Raw genomic sequence first — 23556 nt, 5'->3', positions numbered from 1 at the left:
ACACTGACACATCATTACATCACTACTGACAATAGATGATGTCACAGCTTATCTCCTCCCCCTTCCTGTACAATGACCTCTATATAGATAACACTGACCCATCATTACATCACTACTGACAATAGATGATGTCACAGCTTATCTCCTCCTCCTCCCTGTACAATGACCTCCATATAGATAACACTGACCCATCATTACATCACTATTGACAATAGATGATGTCACAGCTTATCTCCTCCCCCTCCCTGTACATTGACCTCTATATAGATAACACTGACCCATCATTACATCACTACTGACAATAGATGATGTCAGGCAGAGGAGGAGGAGCAGTGTGTCACAGCTGATAGGTATCCTATTACTGATAAACTGAGAAAGAAGATCGAACTAGGGATGGAGACTGCAGAGGTCAGTAGTTACAAGATAAAGATTACAAATCACATGATGGATCGGTATTTGGGACAACAACCGGGCCAGCATGGCTTTATAAAACTGGGGTTTAGGGTCCCAATCATAAGGAGGTCTCTTCTGCCTGGTGCCACTTTGGAAAGCAAAACTTAATAGTGGGTCTGGCAGGATGGATCCATATAAGACTTTGGTGCATGCGCGGTGCAACCAGCATGTGACATGTTGAGAAGATGCATGGGACATGGGAAGGAGTAGATGGGAGGGGCCGGCTCAGCAGGACACGCCCCTCTGACATCAGAGAATATAATATAAAGTTGATTTATGTGGATGTAAGGGAAACAATTTTTAGCTTAAAGAAGCGAGTGAGTTAAAAGGACTCCATAGGAACCTGTCAGTTGTATTTGTGAAAATGTTCAAAGTTTTTCTTTTTAAAAAATAGCGCCACTATTGTCCTTGGGTGGGAGCTGGTATTGCACCATGCAAGTGTATGAAGTTGAGGTACAATACCACACAAGTGTGCTGTCCCTAAAAAAATTCTTGCAATTTTTTTCCACTTTCTAAGCACCCCCTTACAATATAGTATCGTTATCTGCAGGAACTTTCCGATAAAAACCTACAGGGTCGCCCGGGATCTCATTTATGTTTCTTTAAATCTTAATGACTAGTTATGGCATTGTGCGCGCACCGGCACCAGTCATGCCTATGGTGCTACCTATTTTCTGCTCAGCGCCAGTCCCGTCTTAATCCGTGATGACCCATCATTTGGCGAACCGGTCGCCACGACATAATGGTCCTATACTACTATATGATAAATGTGATTTACGCCTCATTATTATTCATGGGCCATTATATATTTTGGCCACATCTCCCGTCATTGTATTAGGCGCTTACAACTGTAAAACATGGGAATGATACTTGATGTAAATATCTCCTAGGCTTCTCCTCTCGGATAAGGGGCTTATTCACATCAGTTACGTCCGGGGGGGGCTGTCAATAACCTGTTTGGAGTCCCGCTGATGTGTGACAATTGATGGACCGGCTATTACCTATCTGAATTTGAGTTCACTCACTGTAAACACATCTTATTTATATGCAAATAGATCCTTGCAGGGAAATTTGTACACTTCTTCACTTGTCATCAGTATTGCCTATGCAAACATACAATAAAAGCGCTGCCTGGTATAATCACGAGAAATTATAAAAGACTATTAACCAAAGGGATGGGAATCAGCACAAAGTACACAAAACCGATTTATAGCTCTTTTTACCCGCACGTCTGTCAAATCACACAACTTTCAGCGGACTCGAAAAAGTGTCATCAGTAGTGACGAGCAGACTCGTTTAAAACGTGATTGGTGCCCGAACCAGGGACCCCCAACCGGTGATACGTGCGATCGGTGCTGGCAGGTGTTAACTGTTTAAATGCCGCTGGCATAGTCAATGCACCGGCATTTTGGGGGTGGTTGTCGCATTTTGGGGGTGGTTGTAATAGGGGAGTGACAATCCTCTCCAAAATGGAAGTCGCCAAACGCAAAGACGCTATAATGCTTCTAGACTTTGAAAGAGTTAACTCCCGCGGCCGATGTCAGCACTGATTGCAGGCGTTAACCGCGGGGGCGGGGAATTTGAGCTGAACCCGACCCTGAACTTCAACACTGGTCTACGATATTTAGGCCTATAAAAAAAAAAACTTCCTTATAAAAATGCAAATGAGCTCAAAAGGAGTCATTTATTGCCTGAGATGAGTCACTTGGAAAAGAAGCGTCACTTCCACTGTCTTCAGCTCAATAGCAGCCAGATCCCCGGTTCTGATGTCATTGTAATGAAGAGAGCCATAAAAAATTATGGATCGCTCTATCAATCCAGATATATAAGCAGTTAAAATCGTGTTCAGAAATCCGGTCTTTATCTGCTGTTCACATTCAGAACTATAAGGGAGATGCAGAGCAGTTCTCTGCTAACCCAGATTAATCAGTGGGGGGGGATTCATTTTGCCTTCTCCGACAGCTTTCGCTCTGCCCTGAACCGCACGACACTTTGGGCGTGTTTTGGCAGGGAGCGGGGTGGGCGGGCAGGGAGCGGGGTGGGCGGGCAGGGAGCTTGTGTGAATGCCCGGCCCACCAGATCTACTATAGTCTCTGATAGAAAACCAGCGGACACTATAGCAGAAAACTCCCCAAATAAGACCTGGTCTAAGAGGATCCGACCTGACAAAGACTGTGCCTGTATTTAGGCCAAAGCCTGTAAAACTACAGCATGGAGGGGCTCTGGTAACAACCCCAAGTGCCATTAGACCATCCGGGGAGCCAGATGGGTTGTCACATGCTTAAAGGGAACCTGTCATCATGAAGTGCATTTTTCAATGATGACAGGTTCCAAAATTATGATGATTACAAAGCTTCCTTTTTATTATCCTGAAATAATTTTCTATCTTTATACTCCTTTATTTTAGGGATAGCAATTCAACTCTAAACATTTGCCTCCTCCATCACCCTCTTCCTCTTCGCTCGTCACCTAACCTCCCACTCAGCACGTCCACTCACAGACCATTTCCTGCTCCCTCCCCCCCAGACTACATCACTTCTCCCCAGCAAGCAATTCTCGCGCATGCGCAGTGAGCTCTCTCTGACTACTTTTGGAACCTGTCATCATTGAAAAATTGCTCTTCGTGATGACAGGTTCCCTTTAAAATATTTTAAGAAACAAAACGGTTACAAAGCAATGCAGATATTAGTTGTAGGGAGCCAAAATAATGCAGTCAAGTCTAAATCTAATAATAACAGACTTCTCGGAAGACGGGTTACGTATATGGGTTATTTTTGAATGTACCATTTACAATGTCCACAGTCCACACGATAAAATTGGCTGGCCCCTGCCTGACACTGTTATTATTCATAGTCTATACCAAAGCCTCCATCATATTTAGCTACAGCCGTTCTGATTGCTTCCTCACAACAGATCAGCGTGAATTCATGAAGACATTGTCTACAAAATACTCCCCCGCGTGGACCGCGCCACAACTTACCTGGCGGATACCGAGCGGCCCTTAAATCCCTGCGTATTTTCCCGTCTCTTGATGATGTGTGACACATCTGGACAGACTTTGTTAAGGAGAACATTTTGTGACTTTTGTTTTTCCTCGCTCCTCAGCGACCAATTCGCTCGTGATTTCTACCTTCGCCCCCCAGTTGATCCTAAAAAAAAAAATCGAAGGGTTATATAATTGGTACGGACTATTCATTCAACATTAGTAATGGGCGAATAAAAATAGTCGCGCGGTATAAATAGGGAAAGAACAGGTTTTTTTTTATTACCAAATATCATTTTCAAAAAATGAAATCAATGTGACAGCGTGGAGTTGGTCTTTTCAGCAGAAGGCCACCCGCGATTTTTCGCTTATATAGCGAGACTGATGCAATAGCAGGTTTTTTATATTTTTTTTTTTTTTGTGAAATGTAGGCCACTCGGCGGCGCTGACAAAATGCCTTCTTTGTACTCAAACAATCCGCAACGCAAAGACAAATACAGTATAAAGCACAACGTGTTCTTCTACTTAACGCAATAATAAATTCACCTTGAAAATATACAATAAATATATCTGACTGCACTTGGGTGATTTTATTTCTATTTGTTTGCCTAGTGCAACAGGTAGGAGAAGGTTCTGACAATAATTCAAAATATTAGGAATTCATAGGGGAGGAGTTATCATTCGCTGGTGTATGATGAAAGCCCCGCCCCTCCAGCATCAGAAGGCTGCGACCATTTAGCTTTGAACGGTCGCAGGCTATAGCAAGTGCGTAGGGATGGTGTAAGAATACCGGGCCAGTGCGTTCATATCCCAAGTACCGTATTTTTTGGCATATAAGGCGACTTTTTAACTCCCAAAATTCGTTTCAGAATTCTTGGTCGCCTTATGTGGCGGGAACCCCAGCAGCTAACACCCATCCTTAACAACCATGATCGGGGCGAGCAACGGGTGTAAACCCTTTCCCGACGGCGGTAAAAAGTTATCAGGGCATGGGCACCGTCATTTTGCCATGAATCGTCGCTCCCAGATGATGTCACAGGAAGCTACAATCATCTTTGTAAGGCTATATTCACATGAACGTATGGGGGATAAATATACGGCAATGGGCGTATTGGGAAACATGTGACCTTTTCAAATATATGAATCCCCACACTCGGGATTGGCTGTAGAGGAGCAGGGGGCGTCGCTAAGCCAAGTGATGGGTGTTTTCATATATTTGAAAAGGTCACATGGAAAAGCTGTTCCCCAAGGGTGGGGGGGAACTGCTCCTTTCCGGCTCCTCCCAAAAGGCAACTGCCTAGTCACACAGCAGATGCTAATGAAAGGTACAATATAACATATCTTTTTTTCTGTAAAACCAATTTTTTTATACAAAAACATTTTGGCAGTGTATGTACTATGCTCTGTGGGGACTGGGGGAGTGCTAAAAATGGGTCTCCTGGTGACCCTAACTAATGTGTTAACAGTGTTTACACATGCATTTTGTAAATGCAATGTTAACAGCTATGTAATCAGGCAAATATTCTCTTCCCAGCTGTTCTGATGCGCTTGAAAACGCCCGCATTACTGTCACGTGTGAACGCACCCTCACAGTCCGTAATCCAGACTGATCACAGACAAATGTGAATCCAGAATTAGTTGTAGACCAAGCAATCATTCAGTCAACAGCTGATTTTAGCCTTTTTAAATGGGAACCCATTTTTTTTATCCTACAGTAAGCTGTCCCATAGCATGGGCACCATCAAGTAACAACCTTCAAAATCTAGAATTAGGCACTAGTAGTGAGCACTGTAGCAGGTATTCCTATAGGTCAGGGGTCACAAACCTTTTTGGCTGAGAGAGCCATGAACGCCACATATTTTATAGTATTCCATAAGATATGGTATGGGATGGTATTCTGTACAATATGCACATGCCCCCCAGTAGATAGATAGTCCCAGTGTCACGGGTGCCCCTGCGATCTAGGTATCGGATTGCAGGCACACCTGTGCCCCTCTCAGTGGCGGCGCCCCTTTCCTAGCTCACTCAACTCTCCATGCACCGGCACTTTCAGATTTAGAGGGCCAGCGCGCCGCTGATTGGCGCTACCCAATTCCTGAGTTCCTATAAAGACCGGAGGCTCCCAGCATTCCCTGCCGGATCTTAAGGCTTCATGCATATGAGGAAGCTTTCCACAGTGTTTCCTTCCCAAGTGTTGACCCCTGTTGTGACCCTGGACCTCTTCCTGATTCCGCTCCTTTGCTGCCAGCTCTGACCTCATGCTCCGACCCCAACCTTGCATCATTACTGCCTGCCTTGACCATCTGTCTGTTCCTGACCACGAGACTACGTAGTGATCCTGTATCTCGACCTTGGCTGCAACCATAGACAAGCCGTGCCTGTGGAACGACCTGGTGGTACCACACCGCAGCAAGACCATCCTGCTTTGCAGTGGGCTCTGGTGAAGATCAGGTGCCACTGACATTCCGGTCCCAGGTGTCTGCTTACATCATTGTCCACGGTGGTCCAGGGGGTTCACTACTCCAAATCCTGACACCCACCACATGCCTCCCAGTAGATAGGTAGCTGCAGCACATACTCCCAGTAAATAGGTAGCCACAGCACATGCCCCCAAGTAAATAGGAAGCCACAGCATATGCCTCCCAGTAGATAGGTAGCCCCAGCACATACCCCCAGTAGATAGGTAGCCCGAGCACATGCCCCCCAAGTAAATAGGTAGCCACAGCATATGCCCCCAAGTAATTAGGTAGCCACAGCACAAGCCCCCCAAGAAAATATTTAGCCACAGCACATGTCCCCCAGTATATAGGTAGCCACAGCACATATTCCCAGTAGATAGGTAGCCCTAGCCCATACCCCCAGTAGTTAGGTAGTCATAGCACATATTCCCAGTAGATAGGTAGCCCCAGCACATAGCCCCAGTAGATAGATAGCCACAGCACATGCCCCCAAGTAGATAGGTAGCCACAGCACATGCCCCACAGTAGATAGGTAGTAAAAAAAAAAAAAGAATGTTCACTTACCAGCGCTTCCTGCAGCCTGTTACTCATCGCTCCCACACTCTTCTCTTTGACCCAGGCTTAGACGGTGGCCGCGATGGTACCTTGGTCATACAAAGGACGTAGGCAGCGGTAACATCGCTGCCTGTGTCCAGTGATCAGTCAAACAGACACACAGCAGCCATCACTATTTATTAAAGATCTGTCTGAGAGCCAGATGTATCCAACAAAAGAGCCGCATCTGGCTCCTGAGCCATAGGTTCCTTACCCCTGCTATAGGGTAACTGTAAGTAAAACTTAGGAGGTCACTTTGGCACGATATTGGCCGCTGAGTGTTCAAATAAATGAACTGATTCAACAGTCCTGCTACATAGTTTAGTGCTGTCTGCAACTCTCTGTGAATCTTTGTTTACATGTCTGAGCTCTGATAAATAGGAGGAGCTGTAGTAGGAGAGTTATGACTCATCATGCTCCCCCCCCTCCTCTCTTCCAGTATGTTTCAGGCAGACTGACTGTGAGAGAAAAAGAGGCACAGTGGGTGACACCATTAGGATGTACTGAAGGAGTGAGAAATAAGGAAGCTGAGTATATATACAGAGGGCAGCATGGTGAGAACAGGGAAAGGCCGAAGCTCTCAATGGAGGCAAAGACACAGGTACATATACATGCAGAGACATAATAGAAGAGATTTATTGAAAAGTGTCCAACCGCTTTAATATTCATGTACTGCCATCTGTGTAGATATAATTCATTAATATAAATGCTTAAAGGATCCCTTTTTAACAAGGGACAATTTTGACATTTATGGGTCTTCAGACACAGGTACACCTAAGAGGGCACCAATTCATAGCTTTGGCAGAGCTGGAAATCTAAGGCTTTATGCTTTACCGTAGTTTTAAACTTTATTGGCATCTGTGGGCACCAATATAGATCAAAGCTTACTGGGAGGATGTAGGTCAGAGGGAAACTCCTCCCAAGTTACAGAGGCTGATCGAGAAGAACTGGCTACATGAAGACCTCTGATGGGTGGGGATCCTTGGTCTTCGAGATTACAAGAAATTGCATGGGTTGCATTATGGGTAAATCCATCCATGTTAATGAATACATTACGGTAGATTCTGATGAAGGCCGGTGGTTGAGGCTTACACAACTTCACCCACCGGCCAACCATCAACGTTCAATAGGAGGCCGTTTCTTTATCAGTAAATGTCTCTATAACGTGTGCCTATCCGTAGCGCGCCCTTCCTCAGGATTTACCTGCTATAGGATTTGGCAGATACGATCATTTAGAAGCTATAATTGCGGTGGAATAACAATTTCATCTTTTCCTTGGCAATTCACGTTAAATGAATGAAGAGGACAAATGCAAATAGACATCTTCCATTTCCTCTCTTAATCTCCAACAGCTTCACTGTAGAAATCGGTCTTCATGCCCGTCGTAGCCTTCAGTGCAGCTGCAAATTACTCTTCCCACTGTACAGTTCAATTTTCCTGGCGCCCGTGTACGCAGCAAAGCGGTGTCACGTAAAAAATCACTTGGTTATGCGATTCTTAATAGCATAAATTAACACTATAAAGAGAGGCTGGCTATACATGGAAATGTCAGGGTAACAATAGCCGCATGAGACCCTCATACATACACTACATTCACGTGCGTCACTCAGGGGGTTTTGACATTTTGGTGCCGGTAATTTTCCGGAACAAAACAATAAATCAATTGAAAAACCAATTGATCTCACCCTGCGGTATGAATATGTGCTCCATATAAAAAGATAGTTATATGCCTATAATGACGCTATTATCCAGGCAACGTAAGTGGGATCTCAAGCTGTCCCTATATGATAGTACTAAGATAACAGATCACGGACCAAAACAATGAAACCCCAGTGATCAGGAGCTTGCCTTACGACATATTTATTTAGGTTTAAAGGAGAATTCTCATCTGGGTATTCACATTTAATTTAATCCATCTGCCATATGCATGCATTTCTACAATTGGATGTTATTAAACAAAAATTTACTTGTGTGAAGATAATTTCCCCCAAATGAAGCCAAATACTGTTCTTGGATACGACCACCATCTTCCATATACATACATTTCTGAAATTGGAGGTTATTAAAAATAAAACTTTACCCATTTGAAGATAATTTCCCATAAATGTAGCCATTATGTCCCTTAGAAATGAATGACAGTTATCCTTGGATACGACCACTGCAGTTGGAGTTTCTCAAAGGAACAAATTATTTTTGCATACAAATTGGCAGGGAGTCACTGCTTGTCTCACAGCCATCCTGAATCAATGTGGTCAGGCACCTCAATAGCTCATTAGTGCATGTCTGGCCACTGCTGGAAGAGTGCGGTGGTGGTCGTATCCAAGGATGGTCAACTTGTTTCTAAGGGACCACACGGCTACATTTATGAGAAAATATCTTCATACATTCAAATACTGTTTAAATATGGCAGATAAATAAAATTAAATATGAATGCCCAGATGACATCCAAGTGCTTTGGATATCTTCTTATATTTCTTATCCATGGCCTGAGTCTTTCTAAAATCAACTTTTACAATTTTGCTAAAGATCCAGAAGGGCGCTACCAGAGCCCAACTGTGCTCTATCTTCAACAGCTGTTACACTATTTCACCCTTCCCCTGCTCCCACAGCACTTCCCTATTCCACTGGCTGCTGCTGTGAGATTACAGTAGGAAGGAGAAAGTGTCAAGGGAGCAGGAGAAGGGCGAGACAGTATAGCAGCCTGTGAAGAGCTAGGTAGAGCTCATTAGCATCATTTTAAAAGTTGATTTTAGAAGGAAGGAGGCCATGGATAGGAAATATAAGAAGATACCACAGTCACGGGGCCTGGATCTATGAGTAATGTCCCTGGTTTATCGTGATGGGTTTTGATGGTAGATTTCCTTTAAGGGCAATTTTGGAACACATTCTTTAAAGGTTAGTTTTTTGTGGAAAAAAGCAGCAAAAAATGGTACAAATGTTCACACTAAGCCAAATCACAAGAGGTGTAATGTTGGCTTAGATAGTTCGATACTAAGCCAAATTTTATCATCCAGCATCACAAAATTTGCCCAAATCTTGGGCATCATAAGACCATCTATTAGAACTGTGCACTTACTGGCGGGCACTTACCAGGACCGGCTATTTTCATGCCAGTCTTGATAGCCCCTTCCCCTGTGCAGCATTCCCGTAGGGGACTCGGGTCAATCTTGGTGAGATTACACGTCAGAAACCTGGTGTGAAAGTTGTTTAACCTTGAGGTTCCTTTGGGCTCCACCTTTTACCCCTCACATCCACTATCTGGGAACTGGCGAGGTAGGTGAAAAAACTCCACTTGTGTAAGGGGCCTCACTGTGTCTAGCTTTGAGACAATTTCCATAGATCTGTACTAAGGGCCAAGGCTAGGACTTTTGTACCCCCCACCAAAATTAGTTTTCATCTTATAATAGTAGACCATATCCCGAACATATGTTTACAAGATTGTGGCCCCCCAATGGTGTTGAGTTTTTCAATGATCTGATGTTTAGTGGGTAAAAATAGTACGGTATAGGCACGGTAGCTGAAAAGTTTACCTACCCCTTGGCTAGTATAACCTCATTCACAAAGAGAATATTAACGTAACAAAATGTTTTCTAAATCTCTGATTCAACAGGAAGTTTCACTGTTTACTTCCTGTGAATAAAAACTGATCCTTGGTCATGTGATGTCACACAGGTGCACAGCTCGTTATATCCCAGAGAGTAATCAGAGCTGTGTGAAATAACGAGCCGTGCAACTGCTTGGCCTCACATGACCAGGGATATAACGAGCTGTGCACCTGTGTGACATCACATGACCAGGGGTATAACGAGCTGTGCACCTGTGTAACCTCGTATGACCAGTTATATAATGAGCTGAGCACCTCTGTGACATCACATGACCAGGGATATAAAGCGCCATGCAGCTGTTTGACATTACATGAAAAAAGGGATATAATGTGCCGTGTACCTGTGAGACATCACATGACCAGGGATATAACAAGCCGTGCACCTGTGTGACAGCACATGACCAGGGATATAACAAGCCGTGCCCCTGTGTGACATCACATGACCAGGGATAAAATGAGCCTTGCACCTGTGTGACATCTCATGACCAGGGATATAACGAGCCGTGCACCTGTGTGACATCACATGACCAGGGATATAACGAGCCGTGCACCTGTGTGACATCACATGACCAGGGATATAACGAGCCGTGCACCTGTGTGACATCACATGACCAGGGATATAATGAGACTTGCACCTGTGTGACATCACATGACCAGGGATATAATGAGCCGTGCACCTGTGTGACATCACATGACCAGGGATAATCCAATATTCTGTCCTTCATAACTTTTTTTCATGTACAGAGTTGTGTAAAGAGTATTTTTGCATTGTATGCTGTTACTATTTCTATACCAATTTGGAGACTGTATGACACCTTGATGTCTTCTTATTTTAAATTTTTTTTCAGGAAACAAATTTGGCTGGTTATTTATTTGTTTTCCCCTGCTATGCACTTGTGAGCCTTTGCTAGACTCCGCACTCTCCTAGAAAGCAAATAATAATAATTTCTTTATTTATATAGCGCACACAGATTATGCACCGCTGCACTGAGATTGCCTAATCAGTCCCTGTCCCCAATGGGGCTCACAATCTACCTCTATGTTTTGGAGTGTGGGAGGAAACCGGAGGACCCGGAGGAAACCCATGCAAACACGAAGAGAACATACAAACAAACGACACCTCCATGGCATTCTAGTAATTAGTAACAATATGAGGTGCCCATAGATCAAACCACTAAGTGGCCATACTATGCCAAGATGATGCCCATTTATTGAAAATGTATGTCAGGAAATTTTCCTGTCCTATGTCTTTCAAAGAAATGCTCAAGTACAGTGAGTACATAGTATTAAAAAAAATTTCCCAAATTTTTTTCCAAGTCTTTATCAAAGGATACTCGTAATGGCCTTCTCGTTACCGTCCGTCAGGAGAACTTCTTTTGCTTCTGCCGAAACAGCGACCTGTAAAGGAAGGAGAAGAAGAAGAGGGGCAACGAGTGAGGAAACGGTGGCTGCTCGGAAGTAGACCCCGGAGTGACAAGCATTCAGTATCATGCTTCCTCCACTATTTCTCCGTAACAATCTCCAATCTTTTTCATTTTATGTCTGCATTATTTTAATCATTCAATCAAATCAGTCAATACTTTTATCTTTCCATTTGCGGGAGTCTCTATCTTGCTATCATTCTGTTCAGTAATTGCATTGTGACAACGGATGATGGTATTCCGAGAGGCTTTCATTTGCGGGTCCTGTTTATCTAGTAGAACCATCATACCAGGCCTGTCATTCTGCCTTTCAGCCTCTTTCTGTCTGGCTGCCTTGGTGCCCTTCATATAACTTTGCATTGCAAGGCTGATGGCTTTGTGAGGGTAATTTTTTTGTGAGGCTTGACATCCCTCGCACATTGGGGGCTGTAACCTCAACACATTGTATAAATGCGACAGGTTTGTCAAATGCCAATCAGTGTAACAATATGCCTTTATTTGCCGAGACATAGAAACTTGCCTAATGCACAGGGCCTGCGACATAATATCTTCTGAATACATGACTCGCGAACCGAAGAATGGCCACCGACTCTCCTGAATGGCCAATCTAACTCAAAAGAATCTAATTACCGAGCGCTCTGGATCATGTTTGTTGGTGTAATAATGCAGGCAAAACATTAGCAGCTATATCATAGTGCTCCAACTGTGATTTGCAAGGCTATTCCTGTATTTTAGCAAATGGGACTATAATCTGGTTGGGAAGGGGGGGGGGGGACGAAGAGAAAAGCTTCAACTATGGCAAGACGTAACATATTGTGGATTGGAATGTCACAACAAGAGATATCGACTACTCTCAAGGAAAAACGTTTCTGCTCTCCGAGGCAACCATAAAATCAATACGAAACGGAGGCGATGCAGCCTGGAAGATCTCTCGAGGCTGCAGCTTGACCGCAGCTGAGGCTGTTGACAGTTCTCTGACCCAGCGGTTGGCGGCAGTGGAACTGTTTCCCCTTTTGTTCCACTCTGTGAATGGAATTGGAATTGAGAAAAAACCTACCATGAGACCAGCCAAGCATGTCATGCCACCCCCTAGCTCACACACAGCAAGGTCCCTGCAAAACAGAAAAGAAACCATACAAATAGGAAGAAAATGGGCAGACATATATATGTTACAAGAACAAACTACCATCTGCGGTGGAGAGAAGAAGGGGGGAAAAAAAGAAAAAAAAAAAAAAACAAGTTGCCAGGAAGTTGTAGGGACACTACCAGGCGACCTCATGGCGTTTTGCGTTTTAAAAATAATTATGATAAAGAAAAGTCACAAAGCAGGCGGAACCGCGGGGGTCCCCTCATTAGTGTTTTCTGCAACATTACCACCGCTGAGCTACGAAAAAAAAAAAAAAATCCTATTTTTTTTTTTCCTTCCCCTCTCTCTTTTCTCTTTCTCCTTTGTCAATAGTACTCGCTATTAAAACTGAAAACTTGCTAGAGTAGCGAAATGTAATTGTTTGCACGAAATTGCACGATTAATCCTCTTTCTGCCTTCCCGGGCAAACAATACGGGGAACTTTGCTAAACATTTCAAAAATGTTATTTAAAACATAAAAAAATAAAATTAAAAAAATAAAAAATAAATGTACTTTGCTTATTTTGAAAATCATGTTTTTTTTAAAAAAAAATTTTAAGTTTGAATTTAGTTCGCCTAAAGCCGACGTTGCATTCGGCAAAACGATATCACGTTACAATTAAGAACTCGGTGATTTTATAAAGGAAGCAAGACCCGCGCCCCCCCACACCCGGTAGTTGGGCCTTTTACATTCCAATTGCTTCAGCGCTGGAACGGCACCAGGTATTAAAAGTAAAAAAAAAAAAAATACATAGTCTGCTGATATGGCCATTGCCGGCAGACAAAGCTAAATGATATGGTGTTTTTATTGCATAACGCTCAATAGTTCTAATGACGGAAAAGAGTTGACGAAATGCCTGTTATTCTCCCTGACCTTCACAATACGCATTGATTGGCTGAAGACTCACTTTTGTTTCCCAAAAAATCAAAGTGAAATAAAATGCCTCAAGTGGAAATCAGAATTCTTTGACGTACGGCGAGGCTTGCTGTGCAATATTAGTACCTACGGGCCGTTTAGCAATGCCTTGTCAGCAGCAACACCTTGTCACCTTGTACTTTTTGCCCTACATCATAACCAATCTAATAGAAAGGAGACATTACTATGACGGGACATGCATGCACACTATTCTTCACCTGAACTGCTCTTTGTGTTTGAGGCAATAGTAGGCCAGGACTTCTTCTGAGGGCCAGATACCTGGGGAAAAACATAAAAAAATATATTATATGGTCATATTCAAGGGACCAATTCAAACTCGAATAGCAAAGATTTTCGGTTTCAATCAAGAGGTTGTCCTGGATTAAGATTTTATTTTATTAATACATAGATAATATAACGTAAGAAGGAATCCTAATGACTGTCCTCTGCTCCCGTCCAGAAAATTGCCTCCTATCACTGCTTCTGTCCCCACTGTACACAATGATAGTAGTGGTGACATCATGTTCCCGATCAAGGACAGTGATAACCGGCAAATATGACATCAAATTCCTCTAAGGACTATTGAGGCCGGAATATATTTGGTAGAGGACACCAAATAGCCTAATAGTCTAAGGCGAAAAGACCATTGAGGCCAGTAATATCTGGTCGAAATTACATCACCCCTGCAGCCTTTGTGTATAAAAAGAAGTAATGGAAGTCACTGGACTGGTTAGTATTACTTCCATGGCCTATGCTATTGCCTATGCTAATCCTGGATATCGTATATACTCGAGTATTAGCCAAGTTTTTCAGCACAATTTTTGTCTTATACTCAAGTATATATTTTTTTTAAAAACTCTGTACTCACCTTTCAGACACCCCCTGCAGGTCCTCCTCTTAATCCCTGGCCGCTGACAGCGGCAGGTCCGCGCATGCTAGCAGCACACAGAATATGACCTCAGCAAGTGGCCGGCCAGACTGGATCAAGAGGAGCACCTGCGGGGGGCGTCAGAAAGGTGAGTAAAGAGCTTATTATTTTTTATGTGCTGGCAGGCTATATACTGGGGTCCGAATGGTTGTATTTTGGAGGCTGAATGACTGTATACTTGGGGCTACATGGCTATATACTGGGGGCTGGCTGGATATATACTGGGAGCTGGCAGGCTGTATATTGGGGGCTAGATGGCTATATACTGGGGCTGGCAGACTATATACTGAGGGCTGGCTGGTTATATAAAGGGGTCTAGCCTGCTATTTACTTGAGGCATGGGCTGACTATATACGGAGGGGCTTGCAGGGTATATACTGAGGCCTGCCTGGCTTTATAGTGCGGGCTAGCAGACTATATACCCGGGGCTGGTAGGCTATATACAGGGGCAACGGCTGTCTATATACTAGGGGCCGGCTAGCTATGTACAAGGGGCGAGTGGGCTGGCTATATACTGGTGGCAGGGTGCTGGTTGGCTATATAATGGAGGCAGGGGGCTGACTAGCTATATACTGGGGGCATGGGTGGGCTGGCTAGCTATATACTGGGGGGGTGCTGTAACAAATGTATTTTCCACCCTAGGCTTATACTCCCAGTGTTTTGTGCTAAAATTAGGGGCCTTGACTTTCGACATTCGGGTTGGATTATACACGAGTATATATACATAAATATAAGAGAAAATTTTAATAACAAAAAAAATGTCTATAATAAATGTTGTGTGATATTTTTAACATTTTGGAAATTACATTATTTGGCTATACAAACATCTTGATATGTTGCAATTTGGTCACTGTCCACAGGAGCTGATATAACGGGGGGGGGGGGGGGTTGGAGTCTTAAAATTCCGCCTGCTGGTGCTCTGGCTCCTGTGTCCACCAAGATGCTTCAGCATCTCAGTTATTATGGGTGCAAACTCCAGGTCTGAAATAGTCTCCGACAGTGCTCACGCCCCTACCTGTTCTCTGTCCCAACTTTGCCAAAGTGGCCACTTTGCCACCTAAATGGATTGCGTTTGAGCTACTCAGAAAGTCATAGTTTAAGTGATCCTGTCCTCTGTTGAGGAGTTTGCTTCAACAGGGTCAACTACTTGCTACCCATGTAGGTCACAGCTGCATCATAGATGCCAGTACAAAGCACCAGAGGATCAGGCAGAGAGTGGTCAGAAACAGGTCAAGGTCTGAACATGTGGGGTTCTAGGTACATGTGAAATGTCAGGGTAGGCAGCACAGTTTTAATGGATCGTCAGATGTTCAGAAGGAGGAGAAGGAGTTACATAGCAAAGCTTTTATTGTGCGGAAAGTGGCTTTTATATAAGCTTGCAAAAGATTGTCTGGGCCAACTGTAATTCCCCCCTATCCTCACAAATGTAGACTTTGTGGGAATGCACCTTAGGTCACAGGAAGTGCCAGCAAGTGCAAATACGTTTTCCGAGGTGTTGAATGGAAAACAATGCTTCCTTTTTCTACCTTAAAAGGCAGCCCCCTTAACACGAAGTATGACCTACAAGAAGCCTAATAACATGATGTGGGATTAAGCCAAACCAGTATATCTATTGGAGAAGGAACAGGCTCCCAACTGCTGTCTACAGTGGAGCATCTATGGGTTTCCACACGCCTATAAGGTGTTCTTAATTGGAAAACTCTCCTTAAGGAGAGTTCTTACCTTCTGACCTTGGTGTTGCCAAGGAAGTAAACCAGCGGCCATGCCCATTAGGTAACATGTCATTGGGCACAAACCGGCAGCATGACATACACAAAGCACTACATGGTAATTCCAGACATGAAGCGTCCATCTATTGTGATGTGTGAAGAGATTATCTTTGCGTTCCCCGTGTCTGTTTTGTTATGTGAAGGGTTATATTTCGAGAGTGCTGTTTATATTAATCTTCCCGATTATTATCGATAGGGAGCCATAACACAGTATTTCCCTTATTCCTTCCTCGGCAATCTACCACACGGTAATCAAACCTAGTCTGTGCATTTTTCGGTTCCTCTGCTCTGTAACAGTTAAAGAGGATGAGCGATAGGTTTCCTATGTCACGTATACAGCCGTGTAATATAGAACAGTAACCGAGCTCGTGAAATCTACCGCTCGCTCATATTATTTGCACATCTGCTGTTTGCCGCTTAGTTGCAATGGGAAAGAAAAGATTCTTAGTGAGTAGGAATTGAGAAGGTTTCTATCTCACTCGGCGGATTTCAGATAACTTCCTAACATTGTGTGGTTCGCTTCTCGAAATCAATGAAGAGAGATATGGATGTTCTGGAATAGGTCTGCGAGAGTCTTAACAGCAGAAAGCCGAGAAACACATTTTTCCTAAAGTATAGTTCTAATCCACCCAACCAACCCCAATTATTATAAAACTAAAATGTCACACTGCAAAATGATACCATGTCAGGATTGGAAATTCCTTAGTAGACATCGTCTGGGATTGGTGAGTATTTCTGCTCATTTTCTTACCGATATTGAAGATGAAACTGTAGATTGGAGGTTCAGAAGTTTTGGGAAACCGATTATCATATTCAATGGCTCTCTAGATGCAGGGGCCAATGTGTTACTCACTACAAAGAGAGTATTGAGGTATCCACCCGAAAAGCCCCCAATATTCAACCCTGACCCGCACTTGATTTGAGACACACCCTTAATTTGTCACTTAAAATGAAACTATTCCAATCCATAGTACCTTACATTTCCTCGTTCATGAGAAGACCTGAACAATTTGCTGTGCAGCCAATCCGGCAAACCAACATCCCAAGCTATGAGCCATGGTTGTGATTGGTCAGGGGACGCACCCAAACTTGAAGTTTGGGTGCACCCAGCTTTATTTAAGACACCAAAAAAGCACTTGTGTCTGTGTCTTTCTAACTAGTAGGCATGTTATTTTTTTTATTTTTATCAGCGATAGAATATATTTTAAAATAATTTTTTAATCACCAAAAACCGGTCAGCCGAAACTGACCTAAGACACCATTACCAGTATGTTGTTAAGCAGTTGAACACCTTCCACATCGAGTTTCTTTCATGACCCAGTGTGGTGGCATCATGCAAAAAATTTACTTTGAAGTGAGAGGTAAATTGGTTGTATGAAGTCAAGGAGGCGGAGATCTAAAAACACTGAAGTCAAGCTCTCCCTTCCCCATAAAGCCTGTTTTCTTGTAATTTATGGTCTTGCAACCAGAGACATCACTAACCAGATCTGCTGAAGTCCGATGCATGATGTCAGAGCTCTCCACCTTGACTTTAGTGTTCAAATTCAGCCTTAACTTTATACAACCAATTTACATCTCACTTCAAAGCTGATATTCTGGATGATACCACCACAAAAGTCCATGAAAGAAACAAAAGCTAGAAGATGTCACGGTGCTTCACCATATACTGGTAGTGCTTTAATAGGCAAATTGCTGATGACAGGTTCCCTTTAATATCATCATTTATTTCAATAATATTGCCATCCAGTAGTTTTCACACTGGCCCCTGATCCTCAAAATAAGTTGCAGCTTCCTTTCTAAAGAGATCACATCTGATCAGTCATCTCCTTTTCATCAACAGCAAACACTTTTATATGAATAAAACAGAAACTACCATTAACAATAGGTGATGGACACATCTCTACTCCTCCCCCTTACTGTATAGTGACCTCTGCATAGGTCAAAGCAAAATGCTCACAACTCTCCACCAAAAAAAGTCATCTTCAAACTACAGGTTCTTATGGTCTGTGAATATCTCAAATTCTGTTAACAGCAGCTTAAGAAAGGCGGTTGATCCCATTAAAAATTTAAATGAAAACATTAGAAGGGTTGTTTGGGACTTATCATTGTTCTAATAAGTAATAAAACAAAATAATCTATACTTAAAGGGAACCTGTCATCAATAATTGGCCTAATAAACCACTACTAGAAAATTGGAAAGCAGCGTAACACTTTCTAGTTATTGTTTCGTTTCATGGTCCAGTATGGTGGCATCATCCATAAAATCAACTTTGAAGTGAGCTGTATATTGGTTGTATAAAGTCAAGGAGGAGGAGAGTTTACAATTGAAGTCAAGGTGGGGATCTCTGAACGTCTCCTCCTTTGTCATTAAAAATCATGCATCTGACTTAAGGAGATCAGGTTAGTGATGTCTCTTGATGCAGGACCATCAAAATACAGTGAAGGGGGCTTTCTGAAGAAGAAAGAGCTTGACTTCAGTGTCAATATCTCTGCCTCCTTGAACGTATGCAATCAGTTTACATCTCACTGTACAGTAGATTTATTGACTATTCCACCAAACTGGTTCATAAAAGAATCATGATGTAGGTGGTGTTTGGCATGACAACATACTGGTAGTGGTTTATTAGGTAAATTTCTGCTGATCAGTTCCCTTTAACTATGTGCTTACCTCAGATTCCTCATAGAGCTACGTACTGTTCACTTCCAAAAGCCTTACAATAACATGGTCACCCGCTGTATTAAAATGCTTGCCTGTGGCTGCTGTAGGGATGCACGATGTATCGAAACCTCGGTACTTGTTCGATACTTCCATACTAAGAATGATTCAATACCGGGTTTCTGTCATTTTCTGTACTGAATGACTTGTGCTGTTCTGCAGACTCCTAGTAGCTGTCAGCAAAGGAATCTACAGAGGAAATACCATCAACTGTCCTTATACGGTGTTTCTACATCTTCCAGGGCTTCCCCAAATACAAGGGTCCACATTTATCAAAACTAGTGCAGTCTGTACTGTGGCAGATTTATCAAACCTTGCGCACGTTCTTCATGAACCTGCACTGCTCTAGCGCATTGTATCGCATGTTGGACAGAATTGTGGTGCATGGTCCGACTAAGCACTAACTTGCCCCTTTTGGTGCACATTGGGGCACATTTACTTACCCGGTCCAGTCGCGATCCAGCGGCGGGCTCTCTGACGCTGATTCGGGTCCAGACGGGATTCACTAAGGTCCGTGCGCTGATATCCACTAGGTGTCGCTGCTGCACCAAAGTCCGCTGGAGTTCACCTTCTATTTCTTGGTGCAGGTAAGTGCGTGTGAAGCGACACTTTTTTTTTTAAAATACCGCGATTTTTCCGAATCAGTTGGGATTTCCAACGGCCACGCCCCCCATTTCTGTTGCGTGCCTGCCGGCGCCGATGGCCAAAATGAGATTGTGTGCGCCAAAATTCCGGGGTAATACGGCGCAAAACGGAAATATTCGGGAAACCCGGCGAACGTGCGGCATTCGGACCCTTAGTAAATGAGCCCCATTTTTTCTGTTTTGTCGAACACAGTGCAGCCGTGACATAAAACTGGCGTAAATACTTTAATAAATGTGGACCATGGTCTCTAAATTAATTAATGTTATTCAATTAAATATTACTTTTGCCCAGACGGGATTTGAACATCAGGGACAATGAGCCTCTATCCACTAGGCAAAATGCTAGTTGACCATTACTGATCGCATGTGTTTCATTGAAAACGCATATGAGATTTGGCTGAGCCCCGCCCCCAGACGTTTGCATTGCATTGCTTCTAAGCGCAATGTAAATGGCCTTCTTCTCTTAAAAGTATTGTATCGGTATCATGATACTTCTCCGGGTATTGGTATTGCACTCACAATTCTGGTATCGGTGCAACCCTAGTCTACTGTTAACCAGACATCACCACTGAGACTGGCAGTCACCTCCTGCCACCATAGTATACAAAAGGGGTAAGAATAGATTCTTTTGGAAGAAACTTCCAGTGCTCTTCGAGGAAATCGATGAACCAATAACTTTTGTCTACCGCCTTAGTCACGATCGTGAGTAAAGTGGTAGCCAAAATGCGTTTTTGACAAAATGAGTATTTTTAACAAGTAAATAATCAAATATTCATTGGATTCCTCTAAGAGTGATGGAATCTTTCCTCATCGGGGGTTGATTGCTGCTCTACTGAGGATCCAGCACCATGCTGCAGTGAGATGGCAATATTTTCTTGAATGCATTCTTTGGTTTTGTTATAGAAGCCCCTGTCACTAGGATATTAACCCTGGATAATACCTCTAATGACTTTTTAAAGTAAATATGGGGGTGACTACAGGGGTAGCAGCCATAGCAGCTGCTATAGGGCCCACAGCCTTAGGCCACCCAACTTGTCTCGCTATAGAATAGAGCAGTGCTGGCCAACCTTTTAGAGCCTGAGTGCCCAAACTTCAACCAAAAGCCACTTTTTTCTTGTAAAGTGCCAGCGCAGCAATTTAAGCAGTAATTTATTTCTCCTTGTTCTTTGACAACTTTCAATCCTTCAGCCTCCTAAGGACACCAACGCAGTTGAAAGGAGGAGGGCAAATTAATCTATCATTGTAGGAAGATTCTGCAGGAAGATTCTTTGAGTCCTGTCTGGTGAACTTCATTCTGGGGTGATGGCCTGGGTGCCCACAGAGAGGGCTCCGAGTGCCGCCTCTGGCACCAGTGCCATAGGTTCGCCACCACTGGAATAGAGGATGTGCATTATGTTGCGCACTGTAGAGGATAAAATGCATATAACAGTGTACATCTTCCGCAGTACAGACAAGTACAGCCACCAGCTCAGATAAGAAATGTTGGGGTACATAAATGTGCACCTTAATGTATAAATGTGTGAATGAGTGTATGTGTATAACTATATAAATGTCTGTGTACAAATATGTATAGGTCTAAGGGGGGCCCCATTCAAAAATATGCTATGGGGCCCCACTTTTGCTCATGCCCCTGGTGACCACTAATCCTGAGCTGATACTCACAGCATTTCCACAGATAACCCCATTCAAAAAATAAAATATCGGTTTAAATGCATCAAAAATAGAAGGGATATGTCCCCTTTATGGCCTATTAACTAGTGGTAAGGGTTGAAATGTTATTAAAGAAAATAGGAAAAAAAGATATTTTAAAGAATGAAGTGATTCCTTATTTTTCTGTCAATGACTATAGAAAATTACCACCTCCTTTAAATTTAAAGGAATTTTATTTTTCTGCTCATAAAAAATTAACAATGGCAGTCGGGTGTGATAATCATCTACATGACAGTAGTGACATCCGAAATCATTCACTCCACTGTACGATCACACAAGATGGAGAAGATAAATGCATTTGTATTGTTAGGTCTACAGAAAGGGCTTTCTGAGATCACATGACAGCTCAAAGGCTATTTTGCATATATAATTCATGGCTACCTTGACTTAACTAATAGACCAAATTGTACGTCTATCACTTAAAGGCACACTGTATTTTAAGCGGCATCTCTGCAATTAGCTAACGATGTCCTCTATATAGATGTGGAACGACAATTCATTTGTCCATAACATTATGCATAAAGGATTCGCCCCCCCCCCTCCTCCCAACATTAAAATTAATGAATTTAATTTTATACAAATTTAATTCTGGAATTTATATTCGGGATATTAGTATGTTACGATTACGTTCGGCTTTTGTAAATTGCTCTTGATTTTCATACTATACAAAAAGAAAAAAAAATTCAAAAAGCATAAAAACATATGAAATAAGCAAAAAAAAAAAATTACAATCTAGTTGAAATCTTAATAAACTCTTCAACAATCACACACTGTTATATGGACCTCTGAAAATCATTCTCCCCCCCTGACATTAAAATTAATCAATTTAATTTTATACAAATTTACCGTAATTCTCAATTTTATATTCGGGATATTAGTATTTTACGATTACGGTCGGCTTTTGTATATTGCTTTTGATATTCATACTGTAAAGAAAAAATATTCCAAAGCAAAAAAAAAATTATATATATATATTATATATATATATATATATATATATATATATATATATTATATTACAGTATATACACAATCTTATTGAAGTCTTAATAAACTGTTCAACCATTGCATACTGTTATATGGACCTCTGAAAATCATTCTCCCCCCGACATTAAAATGAATTACCGTATATACTCGAGTGTATGAGCCGACCAAAGTATAAGCCGTGGCCCCTAATTTTACCACAAAAACCTGGGAAAACCTATTGACTCGAGTATAAGCCGAGGGTGGGAAATGCATTGGTCACAGCCTCCCCAGTATATAGCCTGCCAGCCCATATCCCCCAGTATTTAGCCAGCCCTCTGCCCCAGTATATAGCCAGCCCCCTGCCCCAGTCTATAGCCAGCACGAGGGAAGCTGGAAAGGTGAGTTTTGATATATAATTTTTTTTACTTGAGTATAAGCAGAGTTTGGGTTTTCAGCACATTTTTTTTGTGCTGAAAAACTAGGCTTATAAACTAATTTTATGCAAATTTAATTTTTGATTTTTAGATTTGGGATATTAGTATGTTAAGATTACAGTCGGCTTTTGCATATTGCTTTTGATATTCGTACTATACGAAAAGAAAAAAAATTTCAAAAGCACAAAAATATATAAAATAAGCAAAAAAAAAATTGTATATATACAATCTTGTTGAAGTCTTAATAAACTCATCAACAATTACGTACTGTAATATGGACCTCTGAAAACCATATTTTAGAACAATATCAAATGAATATATTTGATTACTCTACACAAATGACACTAAGCATATACCACTCATTTTATTCAAACGAGCAGCCATTAAAATCGCGAGTATCTTCAGCTGACTTAAATGTGGCCTAAATTTTAACCACATAGAACAACTACCTCTATTGTTTTGGCTCCTTTGAAAATTTACCAGAGAACAGCCGTAATGATAGATTACATTAAATTTACTGAACAATACTCTTGATTTTAGTCATTTAAATAAAAAAAAAATTACATTTTTCAACTCCCACTCCCCCCACCAAAAAAATTTCTAAGAAATTAAGAAATAAAATAGACCTATTTTGCCAATTCAAATGCATTTAAATAGAACACCCATAATGAAGTCTTTTTTTTAAAGAAATCAGAACCTAGTCCCTCAACCAACAGCTTTAATCCAAAAAGAACAATTATAACATTTCTAGGTTATAATTTTAGATATTCTAATAGTCCTATTTAAATTTTATATAAAAATCTAACTTACAAGTTTGTGGTTTAATATAGTAT

The 23556-nt window shown here is 42.1% G+C and overlaps 1 protein-coding gene across 4 annotated transcripts in view; it reads right to left on the bottom strand.

The window, feature by feature from the left end:
• Positions 1-23556, bottom strand: part of CAMKMT (calmodulin-lysine N-methyltransferase) — a 265839-nt gene that overhangs the window by 50929 nt on the left and 191354 nt on the right. For all 4 annotated transcript variants that reach the window (XM_072140279.1, XM_072140281.1, XM_072140280.1 and 1 more), the window contains 4 exons: positions 13775-13835; positions 12572-12626; positions 11428-11491; positions 3434-3500 (listed from right to left, as the gene is read on the bottom strand). In XM_072140279.1, coding sequence (XP_071996380.1) covers positions 3434-3500; positions 11428-11491; positions 12572-12626; positions 13775-13835 — 247 coding nt within the window. The remainder of the gene's footprint in view (positions 1-3433; positions 3501-11427; positions 11492-12571; positions 12627-13774; positions 13836-23556) is intronic.

Source organism: Engystomops pustulosus, chromosome 3 (assembly GCF_040894005.1).
Source record: "Engystomops pustulosus chromosome 3, aEngPut4.maternal, whole genome shotgun sequence".
Classification (NCBI taxonomy): domain Eukaryota; kingdom Metazoa; phylum Chordata; class Amphibia; order Anura; family Leptodactylidae; genus Engystomops; species Engystomops pustulosus.
This window is presented reverse-complemented; position numbering and strand designations above follow the sequence as displayed.